Consider the following 18,683-nt stretch of genomic DNA (forward strand, 5'->3'; position numbering starts at 1 on the left):
GGCAGCAAATGATCTTTCTGTCACCGTGATAGACAGAATTGATCAGGCTGCACTGCATTCTGTGCAGGTGGGAGCTGCAGACTGGCTGGAGAAGGGCTGGGGCTGGAGATGCACAGTTAAAGTGCCAAGTCCTGAGAAAGCAAGTGGCTTTTAACCCTTTGTGTCAGCGGGAGGAAAAGGCTTCTTGCTGTGTACCCTGAGGAAGTCCTGTGAGCACTGTGGAAGTGGGTGTGTGTGGTTCTGCTAGGGCACGGGTGTTGTTGGCTTTCCAGAGGTTTCCTTGGATAGACAAACAGACCCCTGCCAGCCAGGAGGCTACGGTGAGAGCAGAGGGATGGGCTCAGAGAGGATAGCATTGGCACCAACAGGTCTGAAACATGCTGCATGAGCTTCCAGGAGTGCCTGACCAGGATTGTCCTCCTGCGCTCCCCCCGCCCTGCTCACCTGTTTGGGCACGGCTCCAGCAGCATGCGGAGGTCCCCGGCAGCAGCTCCTGTCTGAGCCGCGGCTGGCGTGGAGCAGAGGGCTCGCCGGTGCTGAGTCGGTGCCTCTCAGAGCTGATCTGCACCATGTCCTGCTCTAAGAGCCCTCGATCTTCAGGAGCTGCTGAGGAGGTGGGGAGCAGCCAGTGCACCAGCCCTGCTCGGGCAGCCTGGCCCAACACCCGAGTGCTGTGCCTGACAGAGGAATTCCTCTGTCTGATGCGGAGATTCCCTCAGCTGACTTCTCCACTGACTCCTCTCACGTCTACCCCTCCACAACCTGCCTAACTGAAAGCACCCACAGCCTGCAATGCTTCTGCATCTGAAGAACCCCAACTTCAACCTGCTGCTGGTGACAAATGAATATTCAGCCTTTTCCAAATCCAGCCACTGCAACTTGAGTCCAGCTCACGCCATTTGTAAATGACACAGACAGGCCAAAGGCTCTTCTCTGTCCCAAGTTCCTGGTCCTTAGCTTAGTTGGGCCGGGACAGTGGAAGGGGATTCCAGATGATGGTAGGAGCTGGCCGAAAAACAAGGAACCTGTGTGGCGTGCGGCTTGAAACGGACTGAAACACAATGGGAAAAAGCAGGTTCATCTTCAGCACTGCTGCCTGCCCTTCCTCTACCCTGCCTCTGTGCCTTAGGCTTGGCTTGTCTGTTCTCATCCCCCCAGCTGTTTGCTCAGATAAGATGGGTTCCTTCCCCAGAGCTGTTATTCCCCTCGATAGTGCAGGTAGACCCAGGTGGCTTAGCTCCTGCTGTAGTAAAAGCTGTCAATCACTGCTAAAAAAAGCTAGAAATGGGAAGATTAAGGAAGCCGGGGCGGGGTGGAGAAGAGGGGTACAGTAAAATCCTGTAACAACAACAGCAACAAAAAGTTTCTGAAATAAAAGCCTTTTAAAACATTTCTCCCCTTCCAGCTTTGTCCTAGATAGGCTCTTGGTGAAATTCTGCTCGGATCTTGTAATGCTTCCCTCCTCCTCCTGGGTTTCCTTGGCAGCCCCGGCCGAGCCGTTTGGCTGGTGGATTCATAAAGCCTCTCTGTTAGAAGGAGCCTTCCTCCGGCCGCCGTTCCGCCGGGGCTGCTCCGCTCCGAGGGGCTCCCCGAGCCCGGTGAGGGCCGTGCCTGCAGCCCGGAACCGCTCTCCGCCAAACCCGCCCGGTGCCCGAGCGGTGGGGCCGGTTCTCGGCCCGAGGAGACCCGGAGCAGTCGGAGCGGCCTCCCGTGTGCCCGGGGCCAACCGGGGCTGCGGCAAGAGCACCAGAAGAGTGTCCCGGTGCATGGGGACGGGAGCACGCCGAAATATGATAAATGAAATTAGGCCGCAATGTTAAAATAGATAAATAAATAAACGTAAGAAAGATAATCCGGGATGGAGCCGCAGGGCCGAGGTGCTCGCCCGCCGCGCCCGGTTGCGGCCCCACGGTTCCCGGCAAAGCTCCGGTGCCCGAGGCTCGGCCCCGCCGTCCCTGCCCGGTGCGTGCCCGGTGCCTGCCCGCTCGGGGCTGGCCGTCCCGGTGATGACCTGGCCAGTGTTTGACGCATTAAGACCGAGCACCCTCGGCCGCGCCGAGCAGAGCGGAGCCGCCGCTGGTGTTTCCTTAGTTTCCCTAAAATCCTGGCCCCGACCCCCGGGACGCAGCCGGGAGCGGTTACCTGCCATGCCCCGGGCCCGGGGAAGGTCCGTCCTCTATCCTGTGCCCCGAGAACCGTCCTGGAGCCCCGCCGGAGGAGGTGAAACCTCTGCTACAGATGTCCAGACACAATTCTTGGTTCGTACGGCTCCATCGCACAAGAATTGCGTTTGGACAATCAGGAGCGGAGATTCCCATCCCAGGCTCGCGGGATCTTCCAGGGGGAATCCGGCTGGAGCCTGGAAAAGAAGGACACACGGGCCCTGAGCCGGCTCCCGCCGCCCCCCGCTCCCGCTTCCCGGCCCCGCCGAGCCGCTGCTCCAGCCCCGACAAGTTTCGAGCGCAGCCGCGGCGTTTCGCATCCCGGGTTCCATTTAATGGCACCGCAGGAGTTTAATTTTATCCACTCATTTCTTACCCCTAAAAAAAAAAAAAAAAGAAAAAGAAAAAAGAAAAAGAAAAAAGAAAAAAAATTAAAAAGCAGCCCTATAAAAAAATAAATCAAATAGAATAAAAAAGAAAAAATCCCCAACGTAAAAAAAAAATTAAAAAAAAGGAAAGAAAAAAAAAAGAAACAAAAAAGAAACGAACAAGAAAAAAGATATAAACGAAAACCGACGATCCATCCCTGCCGGAGCAGCCCCGGTGGAGCGGGGGCTCGGTGCGCCGGGGCTGGCGGCCGTGGCGGGGCTCGGTGCCTCCGGCAGCCGCGGGGCTCCGCGGGGGTGATGCTGCGGGCACAGACCTCGGCCCCGCGCTGCAGCCGCGGCGCTCCTGCCTTGGAGAATCCACCAATTCCAAGCGGATCGCCCTCAAAATTCGTGCACTTTGAACAAATCTCCGAAATTTATAAATGACCGCTGGGGGGGAAATATTAATAATAATAATAAAAAAATAAAGGAAAAAGATGAAAAATCCAGGCTTCTTCCCCAGCCCCTCCTCACCGACCGGTGCCCACGAAGTTGGGAACAAATCCCCCCTCTCCAGCCGGGGAAAATCCCGGGCCGCTGCCGGCGCTTCCCCCGCCGATGCCAGTGCCGGTGGCCGTGGCCGCTCCGCGGCGGGGCCGGGCAGGTCGCCCCGAGAGAAGGCGGGGGGCTGCGGGCGAGCGGCGGACCCGCGGCTGCCCGAGCCGCCCTCGGCCCCGGCGGCCCACGGGGCTCCGAGTTTCCACGGGGCGCGGAAAGTGCGTCCCGCGGGGGCGGAGCGGGCGGCCCCCGCGGCTCGGCGGGGCACAGCGGCGGGGCTCCCGCGGCACCTGCTGCCGGCCCCGAGCCCGGCCGAGCCGCCGCGGCTCTGCCCCGCTTCCTCCACGCCGTATCCACCCGGGAGGGTCCCAAATCCGCCCGGGAGGGATGCGCACACCGGGGTTCTGCGGGCTGCGCCGGGGCCGGGCAGGGCTTTTAGTTGAACGGCACAACAATAAATGTGTTGCAGAGCCGGCGAGAAAAGAATGGGGATGACCTTCAATTGGTACTGGATTTGAATAACACCACGGGGTGATAAATGCCCATTGTGTTTTAGGAGTAATGAATCTCCACTGTCTCTATAGCACAGAAACAGCAGCTGCAACCTGGAGCCAGCCATCTCTTAAAGACACAGCTCCCAAACCCCGGCTCCGGCCCGGCCCGCAGCCGCCGCACCGCCGGGCCCGGGGCGCGGGGTGCGCTCTGCCCCGGGGGCTCGGCGCCCAGCCCCGGGGACGGCCGCGGTTGGCCCCACTCGGGGTTGTGGGGATCCCCCCCGAGCCGCCGGGCAGAGCTGGGTCTGGGGTCCTCTCCCACCCACTCGGGCCCCCTTGGAGACCCCCTCCGTTCTGCCGCCGCGGGAGTGACACTGCCCGGGTACGCCGTGGGGTACGGGGTCACCTGCACCCCAACTCGGCCCCCCAGCGGCAGGGAAAGTGCTGGGGATAAATAATGCTCATTGTTTTCCCCTAATGAATATTACCGAGGTGCCAGGCCGGCAGCTGCGGGCTGTGGCCGGAGGAGCGGGGACATCGCTTGCCTCTCCCCGCCCGGGGACCCCCAGCTCCAACCTGCAGAAGGTCCCCGCAGTCAAAGGGAAGAGCATGGAGGTGACCGGCGCCTTCTCCACTTCTTCCTGCCACCACCCTGGGTGTCACGGGGGGCCCTGGGCAGTACTGGACAGGAGCCTGGAGAGGTTCATCGTGGAGGTCCCCGCTTGTTCTCGCCTTCCCTCGTGTCCTCACACAGGGACTGGGCACGCGGGGAGAGGGACTGGTGAGTGCTGGGACAGAAACTCCCGCGGCCCCAGGGATGCTTGGGGCAGCCCAGCCCCATGTAGCTGCAGGGTGAGCCCAGTGTCTGTCCCCAGCCCTCAGCAGTGTCCCCTGCCTTAGGCCTCTCTTCTGGAGCCCAGGGAGTGTCAGAGACTGTCAGGCCCAAACCCTGAGCAGGTACCAACAGGGCAGGGATCTGCGACTGGAGATTGCTCTCCCACAGTCTCATTCCCTCCCTGGGAGGTTTTGCCCACCCTGAAGAGGCATGAAGGTGTCCCAGGGCTTGGGGACAGCCACATCCTCACAGCCCCTTCCCCATGGGCCAGGGCCAGGGGGATCCCCAGCTCCTGCCACAGCCATGCACCTCCCTCAGAAGGGCTCCTCTGCATCCCAACACATCCCTGCCAGCGCTAGTAGCAATAAACCCACTTCCTACGAGTGTGAAAACCAAAAGAAAGCCAGCATTTAATAAAAAGAAAAAAGAGCAGCAGCAGCTGAAGGCCCCTGAGCTGGGTTGCAGCCATTGCCTGGGACTGGCCACTCTTTGGGAAGTGAGAACCATCAGAGGGAAGCCCCTGTCGCTGCTCCGGGTGTTCTGGCATTGTTTTAGCCCCAGACCTGCCGGTCTTTTAACTTGTTTTAATTCCTAACACTCCCCACCACCACCTTATTTTTTTATTTTTTTTTTTTGTCTCATTCCTAAATCTCAGCCGAGTTAATGAAGTTATGTGATCCTATAAATGTTAATTGTCTAAACTTCTTCTCTTCTCTCCCTTTTTTTTTCCTTCTTTTTTTTTTTTTTTATCTCTCTCCTCCTTGCTGCTTTCTGCTCCACTTGTAATAAAGAAAATATCTTGGCTGGTCTTAGCCAGTTGCTTGGCAACCTCAATAGAAAAAAAGAGAACAGAATGTAACCAATCCCGAGACAACCGAAAGATTTTGGTGACATGTGACCTCTCGGAAAAGGGCAGCCTTAAACTGTCCCTTCTGTCCTTTACTCTGACCATTAGGGTCTCTTGCCCTCCCCCCGCACCCCCCCGGTTCCTTACACCAATAAATATGGATTAGTGAAATACTTTTTCCCACACTGATGAAAAGCCGGGATTGATCTTTCCACCTCCTTTATCTACCAACCTGACAAGTTTCTAAACAAAATTAAGAGGGAAGAGGCGAAAGGAGCCATCCCAGGTTGGGCGGCCGGGGACGGATCCTGCCCCGCCGTGGGGATGGGGGGTCCCCGGCGGGGCGCTGGCGCCGGCTGTGCCGGGCTGCTCCGCTCCGCCGCCGCTCTCTGTGCGCTGGGGAGCCCCTCGCGTGTTACCAGCGAGTTAAAAAATAAAACGTAGCTCTTCTAACCCAAAAGAGGAAAAAAAAATAAAGCCCTGGCTAAGCCCTGCACTCTCTCGATGGGCGCCTGTGTGTCCTGGGGAGACCCGTCTTGCTCCTCACCGCGGAGCCCCAGCGCTCGCGGGCGGTCGGGGAAGTTGTCTGCGAATTTCATCCTGGAAAAAAAAAAAAAAAAAAACACCAACAAACCCACAACATGATGTCATTGGCTTTCTGGTGTATCCCGCCGGCGCCCCTCCACCTGCCGCCGGGCGCTGCTCGGCCGTGAGCCTCAGCACGACCACGAGCCTCGGCACGACGGTCAGCCTGGGCACAGCCCTGAGCCTCGGCACGGTGGTCGGGGATCCGGCTCCTGCCCTCCCGGCAGCCCCCCGGCTTTCCCAGGCTCCCGGTGCGGTGAATGCCTCTTTCACCAGCAGTTCCCCACTTCCCCAAAAAGCATCACCTTGCCAGCTCCCTTCCTCCCACCAGCTGCCAGGAAAAAAAATTAGGGCAAGGACAGGGAGCGAGAGCAAAACCAATGAACTTGTTTCCAGCTTTTCCTTCGGATCAGCCGTCCAGCACCGGGAGAAAAACATTTCTCCTGAAAAAAAACTCCCCTCTCCGTGCGGGCTCCGACCCCGTCGCCACTGGGACACTGGCTGGAGACACGGGCTCAGCTCGGCAGCAGAGGACACTGTAAGTTGTCTGCTTAAACAGTTTCCTGGGTTGCTTTTCTTTTTTATTCTTTTTTTTCCTTTTTTTTTTTTGTGGGGCGGTTATGCCACGGTTTAGGGGCTGAGACCCACGGGGATGGAGGAGGAGGGTCGGACAGGGGGCAGCTGCAAATAGGGGGGTTTGTGGGGGGCGCAGGCTGCGAGGTGCGGGCAGGGTGGGCACCGGCGGGGTGCCCGTGCCGGCCGTGGCCGGTGGTGCTGGGTGCCGGCAGCCCCGGGGTGCACAAAGCCCCTTTGAGCTCCTCACAGAGGAGCTGCTGATCCCTCGCCGGCCCTCGGAACCGGGAGCGGCCACCGCAGAGGAGAATGGAGCCCCGGACACCCGGGAGGGCTGACGGGGAGGGGAGCTCAGGGCTCTGGGTCTGAGCGTCCCCCGGGTCAGGGACAGCTGCCCATGGGGGGCCTGGTCCCAGTCTGAGCCCTGAGCATGGGCTGGTCCCTGGCCAGCCCCGCTGGACCGGGGAATGTGGGGAGCAGGGGTGCCCCAGCCATCCCACGTGGGCATGGGGACGCTCTCCCTCCCACCATGGGTCATGGTGACATCCACGAAGCCACCAGACTGTGGTGTCCAGGGTGGCGGCGGGAGGGGCTGCGGTACAGACTGGACTGAAGAGGCAGGTGGGATCAAATGGGACCCAGTGGCACCTGCTGGCACCCGATGGGACCCGGTGGGATCCAATGGGACACAGCGGGACCCGGTGGGCCCTGGCAGCCCTGCTGCCGAGGGCGGCTGGCCAGGCACAATACCACGGCCCCTCTCCTGAGCCGCCGCCGAAGCCCCTTTCCCAGCGTCGAGCGCCTTTGTCTCGCCTTTGTGATGGAAAGAGCCCCCCCCTCTTAAATCACTGCCCTGACACCCCCATTGTCTCCTTCCCGGGGAGGTTTGAAACTCCCCCCCCCCCCCGTCGAGGTCAGGAATGTGGCCGGTTTCTATTGGGACGGAGGAGCAGGGCTGGGTGGGGGGCTGCGGGGTCACGCCGGCTCGGCGGGTCAACCCGAAAACAAAACCTTTTGAAATACCTACTCTCCATCACTGCCAACATTGTCCCCTGCCAGCGGGGGCCTGGCACGGCCCCTCGACGCCTCCAGCCCGGCCGCTGCCCACCCCAGCGGTCAGCAGCTGGGGGGGGACAGAAGGGTATTGTGCCGAAGGGGACAGCTTTGTTTTCGGTCACAGCTGCCCCGGGTTGGGACGGGACCGACCGTCAGCCCCACTGCGGGGAGAGGAGGGAGGGGATGGAGGGGACGGGAGTGCACCCGTCATCGCAGGAGGGACCTGGTCCGTCGGGTACCCCTCTGTCGCTGTCCCTCTGAGAGGTGGCACTGCGGGGGACAGAGGGCAGCTTCCTGCTGTCCCTGGAGTGAAGCCTCAGGGTGTGTAGCCTCTCCGTGCTCACTGACAGCCTAGCGTTGTTTTCCTGCCTCAGTTTCCCCTTGCTGCAGGAGGTGTCCCTCTGCCCCCTGTCAGGTGCTTGGGGTCCCGTTTGACAGCCAGGGCGCTGCTGGCCCTGATGCCAAAAGGTGTAGTCCAGACTGGGGAGAAAAGGGGTCATTCTGAGGCTGAACCAGCTGTGCCACCCAGGAGGGTCAGGATTTGGCCACTGCAGGGCTTGAATGTGGCTCCAAGGGTGGCACTGCCGTGCAGGTGGAGTGGAGCATGGCCCTGACTTCCTGCTCCCAGCAGAACATGAAGAAGGACCCCCAGGAAACCTTCACACTCCCAGAATTTCACATCCTCCCAGGAAGACCCCAGTTGGTCTCCCAGTGGGTGGAGGTTTGGGGGATGCTGGCAGTGTGTCACTGCCCCATTTACAGTGGCACAAATCTCCCTTTCCCCACAGCCAGGATGAGAATGCTGCTCCCATCATCCTCCAGCTCCTCTGGCACAACATCTCTTGGGTGGGCCAAAATCCCCCAGGGTGGCCAAAATCCCTCCCAGGATGGTCAAAATCCCTCCAAGATGGCGTAAATTCCCCAGTATCTTTCTGTGTGGGAAGATCTGTAGTTTTGCTCGCTGCAGAAGCAGCCTGCAAGGAGGAAAGAGGAGCAGCGCCCATGGATATGATGGGTTTAGCAGAAACCTGGAAGGAAAACCCAGCTGAGAGGGGAACGCTGGCCTCCTGAGCTACCCAACAGCTGGGAAGTGCTGAAAACATCTGGAACAGCTGGAATGGTGCAGGATGAGGGGCTTGCATAGCAGAGGGTATGGTGGATTCACAGGCACTCCCTTGGTTCCAGAGTTCCCCCTGGACAGGCACTTGCTGGGGGGGTTGAGAAGCAGGGCGGAGGGCTCCGTGCCTCAGTTTCCCCAGCAGGAGGCTGATGTTTTGAGGCTGGATAAGTCAGGGGAGGTCTGGAGAAGGCTGGAGGGGAGACCATCACTTGGCCAGTGAGACACGGTGTGGGAATGGGGACCCTTGGGAATACCATGGACTTTGGGTAGCTATTTGGGTTCCCAGAATGTTTTTTCTTGTGAAAAAAAGATTAATAAAATGTTTTTGTTGACTGAGGGACTAGTACTAGCCTCAGCCATGTACACACACAGAATCTCTGAATTTATAGATACAGATATATATACACACACACGTATCTTTATTTATTTGCCTTTTGCAACCAAGGCTGAGCCTTTTAAAGCAGAAAAATATGACATTTAAAGAAACTGGAGCTTTTCAAAGGCTTTGCTGAAAATCCTAGAAGATTTCAAGGAAGGGGTGGAGAGCGCTGGGAGGTAACCAAAATCCTCATCCCTGGGTCCAAAAGCAACTTTTTCCTGTAAAAAAAAGAAAACATACTCCTGTAAACGTTGTGTAGTGCTGTTTCCGCTGGGAGCCCTGGGGATGGGAAGGTGGTTTTCCAGGCAGGATGCTTGCAGGCCTGATGCTGGCTCTGAATTGCAGGTATCACCATGAGTGCAGAGAGCCGTGAAGATGTCCTGAGCCCCATGGGGACACCCTGGGCCATGTGGGGACCTGCCACCTGCCTTCCAGTCCTGCCTCTTGGGCACAGGAGGTGTCACAGCCCTGTGTTAGCAGCATGGTGCAGATGGACATGCTGAGCCACAGCACGGAGCTGGGTGAGTTGTCACCTTGAGGACAGCACAGCAGGTACCCTGACAGGTATCTCCATGTGCCCCTTCTCCCTGAGCTCACCCAGGGTTGTTTTACCATTGCACACCCAAAACTGTTTGTAAGGTGCCACTTGGCTCTCTGTGGGCTCTGAGGGTCCACTGTGAACCCGGCAGCAGCCAGGATGTGGGGGGAAGGTGGATTGCAAAAGCAGGGATAATTCTGACCACAGCTGAGCTTGGGAGGACAGGCACTGGATGCTCTGCCTCTCTACCAGTCCCAGCCTGTGTGCAGCACATTTCCCTGGCCCGTGCCTCAGTTTCCCTATGTCACAGTGGCAGCCCCCCCTTTTCTGTGCCTGTTTTGGGGGTGATGGGGCTGTGGGAAGGGCAGTCTCTGCCTCTCTTCCTCTGCTCTGGAGCCCACGGCCAGGGAGTGCTGGCGAGGGTGGTACCAGGGCAGTGGGGCCATGGCTGTGCTTGGGTGGCTGAACTGTGTGGGGTGCCAGGGCAAGGGCAGCTGTGACCCTGAGAGACAAAGCAGGGATGGAGGGATGAGGGGTTATCAGGATGAAGAAGAAAAGGGATGCAGGCATGAAAAAGAGCAGGAATGAAGGAATGGAGGGGTGAGGGGCTGGGGGGATTAGTGATATAGGGATGATGTGATGCAGGGATGAAGAGAGACAGGGAGAGAGGGTTGTGGGGACGTGGGGATCAGAACCAGTTCGGACCGAGAGCCGGTACGGGCGGTGCGGCGGCGCCGGGAGGTGGCAGCAGCGGCCGAGAGCGGGGCCGCGGTGCGGGGGCGGTGCCGGCGGGGGTGTCCCCGAGGGACGGGGGGGCCGTGGGCTCCGGGCATCCCCGCTACCCTGCGGCGCTTGCTCCGCCCGCATCCCCTCCTGCTCTGCGGGGCCGTGCTCGCGGGCTCCGGCGAGGGGAGAGGGGCTGCCCCTCGTTCAGCCTTCCCGGGGAGATGCACATGGGTGGAGTCCCGACACGGACACGGGTGGGTCCGGCTGCGCTGGGCTCTTGGACGCCTGCCCCCTCCCGCAGTCCTCCACGGCTGGGAATTCTCGGCTGCGCTGGCGCCGAGCCCTTCCCGAAATACTTGTCGGGGCTGTAAACAGTGTTTTTCTCTCCTTGCAGTCACTGCCGGGTCCTGTGAGTCCCCCGCCCTCTCTGTTGCTTCTTTCAGGTGTTCCTGGATCGTTCACTTCCCGACCCCTCTGCTGCACCCTGATGGAGCCCTCCCGGGGGGACACCGGGAGCCAGCGACAGCAGCCGCCTGGGGCACCCCTCACCCTGATGCGGGTGGGCACAGGTTTGGCCATGTGTGGCACCCACCCGACCCTCACCAGGGCTCCGGTGCCGCCACAGTGAGAGGTGTCCGGCATTACGGGTGGGGAGCAGGGGGTTGGTTACTGCTCTGCTCTGCAGGACGTGACCACCGCCAGGCCTGCGCTTGCTCTGGGAGCTGACGGCTGTATTTATGGATTGGGTGGAAAACCAGAAGGCTTGGTCAAACGTCCCACAGGCCCCGGGCCTGCCCCTGCCCGCGGCTCGGACACGTCACAGACACGGCTGTGGGCCTGTGCATGCTCAGCCATGGAGGGCAGCCTGGGTGGGACACGGCTCAGTGGGGTGGGCTGCCTTGGTGAGGACAATGGCCATGATCCCACTCAGCCACCACTCGCCATACAAGCCCCCCTCAGCCGCAAACCTCTCTGGCCATGATCCCCCTGTCCATGAGCCCCCTTGGCGATGATGTCCCCGCAGCCAGCGCCCTTGGCCATATTCCCCCAAACCACGAGCTGCCCCCCTATCCCATTGCCCACCCACCCACGCCGTGCAGGCTCCGTGGAGACCCAGCCGTGTGCTGGCCAGGGGCAGATGGGGATGCCCTGGAACATCCTCAGGGTGTCCCCCGGTCTCTCGCCCCCCAGCCGCGGGCTGTGCGGGGCTATGCACCGATATCGACTCTATTTAAGGAAACCCGACCCAAGCTGGCCCCCGGGGCTTGTGGCGGCGGCGGGGCCGGGCCGGGGGCGGGGGCGGGGGGTGCGCTGAGCGCGGCGGGTCCCAGCCCGCCCCTTCCCCGCCCGCCGCCTCCGCCATGGGCGCCGCGGGGCCGCTCTGCGCCCTCCTCCTGCTGCTGGGCACCGGCACCGGCATCGGCACCGGCATCGGCACCGGCACCGGCACCGGGCCAGCCCCACCGCGCCTGGTACTCGCCCTCCTGGCCCGGAACGCGCAGCACTCGCTGCCGCACTGCCTGGGAGCCCTGGAGCGCTTGGACTATCCCGCGGGCAGCATCGCCCTGTGGTGAGGGAGCGGGACCCCCGGGGGAGCCGGGACGCCGGGGGGAGCGGGCACCCCGCGGTGCGGAGAGTAGCACGGATCCTAGGGGAGGAGAGGGATGTGGGGAAATGGGCATCTCGGGGGGAGCCGGGATGCTGGAGCCACAGGGACCGCGGGGATAACGGGGAGCCCCGGGAGAATGGGGATGAGGAGAAGGAGGGTCCTGGGGAGTAAGGGAGACTGGGGAATGGAGAGCCGAGGATAGCAGGGACCCGAAAGACAATCCGGGGGGGAACTAGAGAGAGCGGGGGAAATGGGGGCTCTGGGTGATCTTGGAATAACAGGAGCCTGGGTGGACAAAACAGATGAGAAGGAATGGGGGCCTGTGGGGGAATGGGGATCCTTAAGGGGCAGGGACATTCGGGAGGAACAAGGAGCCCGCTGATAGCAACACCCCCAGCCCCAGAATGTTAGGGGTGGCTCTGCCCCGTGTGTAGGACCCAGCAGGGAACCCGGAGGGGCTCGGGCTGCCCCGCGGCGAAGGGGCAGGACCCCCACTTTGCCCCTGAGGAAGCTGTGGGGCTGATGAGGGAGGGGACCCCCGGGCACAAGGGGATTTTGTATTATCAGGGACAGACGCTGCCTTCCCCCTCCCTGCAGGGCTCACCCTCAGTCCCCCTTTCCCAAAGACACCCCCAAGCCCCCTTTACCGTGCTGGGGGCTGGCTGCAAGAGGAATCTCCTGTCTCCTCATTGCGCCACCGTCGCCTCTCGCCTGAACTTGTTGGAAACTTTTCTGCAGCTGCTTTTGCGGGGGAGCCGAGGCGGGGGCTGGCAGGGGGATCCTGGCAGGGCTGGGGCAGGGATCAGCTGCCGGCAGGGGAAGGGGGGTCCTCACCTTTACCCCCGGGAGCCCCCGGCCGTAGGACCCTGCAGGGTGTTTCAAGAGCAGCCCGTGGAGCTGGGGACGGGCACAGATCCTGCCTTGTCCCCTGAATCTGTCAAATCCCCATGACACCAGTGCCTGGGGGATGTTCCGGGGCTCTCTGACAGGTCGAGTGTGCTAAGGAATGTAGGAACTTGGGGATGTAGGAACCCCCAGTGCAAGGTGGGGTCAGCTATGTCTGTGCTGGGCTCCCTGTGAACACTGTTGGAAGGATGGGTGGGAGGGTTGGGAATGGTGATGGTGCCCAGCAAAGGGAATGTTCAGGAAGGACGATTTTTTTTGCTGCCTGTTGAGTCCTTTCCTCTCGCTACGGAACAGTGGGAGGCACAGGGGTACTGTGGGGTGCAAGGGCAGGGGAACAAAGCAGCTGTGCTGCAATGCTCATGGTGGGCAAGGCTGGGGTGAGGAGAACATGTCCAGGGTTGTGACTGGGCTGCAGGAATGAGGGTGAAATCTGTGGAACAGCCTGGCTGGCAGTGGCACCAGGGAAGAAATTACCAGTTGGCGTTCCCCCTCCTGCCTGGGCAGCCTTCAAATTACATGTTATGTTCCCAAGCAAGTCTGTCACTGGCTCAGTCTTTTGGCCCCGTGAGCATTTCTAGTGCAGGGTGAGGTCCTGGTTATCCCTTGAGGAGGACCCCCAGAGGCTGATGTCCCCTCATCCCAGGTGTGCAACAGACCACAACTCGGACAACACGACAGCAATGCTGCAGGAGTGGCTGGGGGCGGTGGGGAAGGACTATCACTCAGTGACCTGGAAGGTGCAAGAGGAGCCCAGGTGAGGCTGGGTGAGGGCTGGGTGGCGGCAGGTGTGGGCTGTGAGGGGCTCCTGGAGCAACATCAACTCTCCCTGGCTGGGGACCAGGAGGAGCAAAGCAAGTGGGGCAGACTCAGCCTGCCAGCATGAACAGCCTGCACAGTTTGTGCATTGCCAGCAAGTGAGGTTAACCCCTGCCTCCCCCTGCCCAGCTCCTACCCCGATGAGCTTGGTCCCAAGCACTGGAGTGACAAACGCTATGAGAACGTGATGAAGTTGAAGCAGGAAGCTCTCACCTATGCCCGGGAGCAGCAGGCAGACTACATCCTGGTAAGGGGCTTGGGGCACTGGTGGGGTGCAGGCTGAGGTGGGCTTCTCCATGTCTCCAGAACCTGTGCTGTCTCTGCAGTTCATGGACACTGACAGTGTCCTGACCAACAACCAGACCCTCAAGTTTCTCATGGCACAGAACAAGTCAGTGGTGGCCCCCATGCTGGACTCACAGACCTTCTACTCCAACTTCTGGTGTGGCATCACACCCCAGGTAAGTGCCCAGAAAGCCCTGGAGAACGAGACACGCCCATGGTGGAGGAGCTCTGTGCCATGGAGGCATTGTGCTGATGTGCTACAGGGATATTATCGCCGGACAGCTGACTACTTCCCCACCAAGAACCGGCAGCGGGTGGGCTGCTTCCGTGTCCCCATGGTCTATGCCACCTTCCTGATTGACCTGCGGAAGGAGGAGACCTTGCAATTGGCTTTTTACCCGCCCCATCCCAACTACACCTGGGCCTTTGATGACATCATTGTCTTTGCCTACTCCTGCCAGGAGGCTGGTGAGGGTGATGGGGGCTTTTGGGGATGCAGGGGCTTGTGGGGCTGTGCTGCTCACCTTTGTCACCTGGCAGGTGCTGAGGTCCATGTGTGCAACCAGCACCACTTTGGTTACATCAATGTTCCTGTGAAGGCCCACCAGACACTGGAGGATGATCGTGCCAACTTTGTGCATCTCACACTGGAGGCCATGGGTGAGTGGCCATGGGTGGAGAGGTCCTGGAGGCCTCCAGGTCCTGACAGGGCTCTCAGGCCCAGTCAGGGGAATCTGGGCCCCACTGAAGAGTGTCTCCTCTCTCCACAGTGGATGGTCCCCCCATGCAGCGCTCCAGGCACATTTCTCTCCTGCCCAGGCCACTCACAAAAATGGGCTTTGATGAAGTAAGTGCCCAGTGTAGCTGCTCGTGTACCCCTGTCCATTCCTCTGGTTGCGTCCATCCATGGCAAAGCCCAGGCCCCTGTCCCCATCCTGCAGTAGCCAGGCAGGCTGTGTGTCCCCCATGACAACGTGTCCCATTGGGCTCTCCTCTTCCCAGATCTTCCTAATCAACCTGGTGCGGAGGCCAGATCGGCGGCAGCGAATGTTGGCATCCCTGCAGGAGCTGGAGATCGTTCCACGGGTGGTGGATGCTGTGGATGGCAGGTGACCGTGGGGAGACCACTCAGCCAGTCCCCTGGTGTCACCCTGGGGAGGGGACAGGGAGTGGCTGGCAGGACACCTCGCTGATGCGGCCCCTTGCCTTGCAGCACCCTCAATAGCAGTGACATCAAGGTGCTGGGTGTGGACCTGCTACCTGGGTACTACGATCCCTTCTCCGGCCGCACACTCACCAAGGGTGAGGTTGGCTGCTTCCTCAGCCACTACAATATCTGGAAGGAGGTATGGGGCCACAGTGGCCATGGGGTCCCTAAGGGCCACCAGCAGTGGGCAGGGACTCTGTGAGCATCACAGATGTCTGGAGGACCTGGGGAGGTGTCCTGCAGGGTCAGTGGCCCCAGTATGGCCCAGAGTTGTGCTGGGATAGGCTTGCACCCCTGTCCCCTCCCCCAGATTGTGTCCCGGAGGTTGGAGCGGTCCGTGGTCTTTGAGGACGATGTGCGCTTCGAGGCTGCCTTCCCAGCACGGCTGCAGCGGCTGATGGAGGAGCTGGAGCGGGCACAGCAGGACTGGGACCTCATGTAGGTACTGGGGCCAGGGGGATGTGGGATGGGGGTCCCCAAAGCTGGCTCTCATGGTTCCCTGTCTACCCCACAGCTACCTGGGGAGGAAACAGGTGAACGATGAGGATGAGGCACCTGTGAAAGGTGTGCGGAATCTGGTGGTGGCTGGGTACTCGTACTGGACTCTGGCCTACGCCATCTCCCACCATGGGGCACAGAAGCTGTTGGCCACCAAACCTCTCTCCAAAATGCTGCCGGTGGACGAGTATCTGCCCATCATGTATGACAAGCACCCCAAGTAAGGAGCAGGTTGTGCAGGAGGGTGCTGGCCTGGCCATACCAGAGTGGGACCGTGTGTTTCTTCTCTGCAGTCACCACCTCACCCAGTTCCCCCCCTTGCAGGCATTACTCATGCTGGAGGAAAACATCTGTAGCATGAGCTCATTCTCAGTCGGCTGCTGCCTGGACACTGGCTGCTGGAAAATGGCCCTCTGCCAGCATGGGGTGGGGGAACAGGAATGGAGCTGGGGCTTGATGTGGGCCCTGCACAGGGTCTTGGCCCCATGGCAAGGGGCAGGGAGCAACCCCCTGTACCTTGGTGCTGGGGGGCTGTGTGGTCCCCCGCCCCTGGTAAGGGGTCTCAGCCCCATATTGGAGCACTTTCATGGCCCTCTCTGGGGTGGGGGTCAGCAGTAAGGCTTTGTCTGGGGATGGGGAGTCAATTTAGGGGGTGAGTGAGCACCAGTGGGTGGGTGTCCTGAAAGAGAAGGGATTGGGAAACCCAGTGAACAGGATGGAGAAACACAGGAATCAGGCATGCAAAAGGTAGGCTGGAGGTGGACAGAGGGACAGATTAGGGCTCTGGATGTGCACCAGGAGCAGCTGGAAGCCCCCTGCTTGCAGGCATAACAGCACCAGGCAGCCCTGTCTCAGGGCCAGCTGGATGCTGTGCCAGAGACCCACTCTGTGCCTAGAGCCAGCCCTAGCTGGTGGGGAGCGACAAGTCCTGTCCTCTCTGTAATCCCTCCACAGTCCTTGCTCAGCCTTCCCCAGCTCCATGCCTGATACCCCACATCCCTATCCCCTATCCCTGCAGGGAGCCTTCCCCAGGTGGTTGATCTGGTTTTCCCAGTGCTTTTTCTCCTCTGTGCCATGCTCTGTAAGCCATTTTCTCCTCTTGGGTCTGTTCCACTTTCCCCAGCGAGGATTACAAGCGGCACTTTTCCCCACGGGACTTGCTGGTATTTTCGGCTCACCCCCTCCTGGTTTATCCCACGCACTATGCTGGGGACAGCAACTGGCTGAGTGACACTGAGACTTCCACTATCTGGGATAATGATGCCAAGAAGACTGACTGGGTTGGCTCGCAGAAGACTCTGAGGGACTCACGGGGCAGTGCTGGCCACCTCCGCTCCACGGCCCGTGACGAGCTCTGATGGTGAGAGCCGGGCACAGGGGACAGAGCAGCTTGGGAGCGTCTCCCTGCAAGTGCCATGTTCAGATGTGTTCCACATGCCTAGCTTGTTTTTGTCATGGGACAGCAGCTCTCCCCATCAGACTCAAAGCAATGGGAAACAGAGACCAGATGTCTCTTCCAAGTGGGGAAAGGGGTGGGGACACAGATGTCCTGTGTGGGGCTGCACTGGACTGGAGGGGACATGGGGACAGGGCCCTCCATCTCCCTGAGTCCATGCTGCTTCCCAGCCCCTCAGATGAGGAAGGGAGAATGCTCCTTTGCCTGCTGCATAGGTGTCCTCAGTATGGAAAGAGCTGGGGCATCTCCCAGGGGAATGTTTCATCCCAGCACTGCTTGCTCCCATCAAAATTTGGTCTCCTTGGGACTGTGCATCTGCCAGGCAGGCAGGCGACCAACACTGGCTCAGTGCCACAGCAGCATAGACACAGTTAATGCTGGGTCAGACTTTCCCTGCCTGAGGTTGCTTGTCCTGGCAGCAGAACTGCCCTGGGAGCTGCCAGACTGGGGGAGGCTGGAAAACAGCCCTCCCACTGCCTCAGCTGCAGGCGTGAACACGTTGGGGTGTTCCTGCCATGACCACTAACGTCTGTGTCCACATCTCCTAGGGATGAGGGATTGTGATCCAGCTGGGAGCACCGTGGGCAAGGACCTTATACTTCCCACTCCCACTCAAAGATGCAGCTGTCCTGGACCGAGCCCCACAGGATTCTTTGAATCTGCATGTGACAAATCCACCCAAGGCAGGATTTGCCCCAGGAAAGCCTTTCCCTGCCAAGTGGAGAGACCAGAGGAGCACTGTGCTCCATCTCTGCTGAGGACAGATTTCCAGGACAGTCTCAAACAATGCCAACTCTGCTGTCTCCCACCAGCCTGGACTTTGGGGAGTGGACTTTGGGCTGACACCCGTGGTAGCCTCCTGCCACTGACCGGGCTTGTCCCTCATGCCATGCCTGGGTGGAAGCCCAGGGAGGATTAAAGCAGACTGTCTGAGCTGATGTGCTGGGTGCTGGCATTGGCCCAGGTTCCCAGGGCATTACCCCACTGGGGTCACCTTGGTGCTGCAGGGGCGAGGGTCTGGCAGTTTCCCCAGCGGGGAACTTTGGGGATGAAATCCATAAAGGGGAAAGAGAGGGAAGGAGACAGGTGGGGTGGGGAGGAAGACTGAAGCTCACTCTTGGGGTCTGGGTGGGAAAGATGGGTGGCATCTCCACAGGGCTCAGCGCTCCCCTGGGAATGGAGGTGATGGAGCAGCAGGTGGTGGCCTTGGTAGCAGATACCCACAGTGAGATGTCTGAAACTACCAAGTGATTCAGGAAAGCAGCATTTGGGGCGGGTTGAACAGCTACAACAGGGACCTTCTGACGGTCCAGATCACACAGGACCTGAAGCTCTGAGGGGATCTGCTGGATGTACTGGAGAACAGGGAGGAGGAAATGGCCAAGTGCCTGTTCTGCAAGTGCAGAGTCCCAGACAGTATGTGAGGAAGGGATGGTAGGCTGGGGACACTTCTGCTTCCCAGCTTTTCCCCTGGTCCCAGGCAGCCTCAGTACTCCAGGAGGAGCTTGGGAACTGGGGATGGAGCAGAAGGTCTGGTGCCAGCTGGAGCGAGGATGAAAGCAGCAGCAGCAACACTGTGGTATATGTCAGCCAGCACGTGTCCCAGTGCTTGTTCTAGTGCCTTCTGGGATGCAAGAGAGGAGCTGCCTTTGCTGGGTGTCTCAT

At 60.1% G+C, this 18,683-nt stretch overlaps 1 protein-coding gene and 1 long non-coding RNA gene across 2 annotated transcripts; both read left to right on the forward strand.

Annotated features, from left to right (window-relative positions):
* The first annotated feature begins 6,014 nt into the window (after nt 1-6,014).
* Nucleotides 6,015-11,528, forward strand: LOC107211907. The gene is made up of 3 exons (XR_001524332.3): nt 6,015-6,387; nt 9,323-9,498; nt 10,685-11,528. It is a non-coding gene; the product is annotated as an uncharacterized LOC107211907 (long non-coding RNA).
* A 52-nt stretch (nt 11,529-11,580) lies between these two features.
* CERCAM (cerebral endothelial cell adhesion molecule) lies at nt 11,581-17,956 on the forward strand. Its single transcript, XM_015644496.3, has 13 exons — nt 11,581-11,811; nt 13,400-13,510; nt 13,702-13,819; nt 13,899-14,033; nt 14,121-14,325; nt 14,398-14,517; nt 14,628-14,704; nt 14,860-14,966; nt 15,071-15,203; nt 15,375-15,502; nt 15,579-15,782; nt 16,686-16,922; nt 17,567-17,956. Exons 1-12 carry the CDS (start codon nt 11,603-11,605, stop codon nt 16,918-16,920), a joined length of 1,782 nt encoding a protein of 593 aa, XP_015499982.1. The 5' UTR covers nt 11,581-11,602; the 3' UTR covers nt 16,921-16,922; nt 17,567-17,956.
* The last annotated feature ends 727 nt before the right edge of the window (nt 17,957-18,683 follow it).

Source organism: Parus major, chromosome 17 (genome assembly GCF_001522545.3).
Source record: "Parus major isolate Abel chromosome 17, Parus_major1.1, whole genome shotgun sequence".
Taxonomy (NCBI): domain Eukaryota; kingdom Metazoa; phylum Chordata; class Aves; order Passeriformes; family Paridae; genus Parus; species Parus major.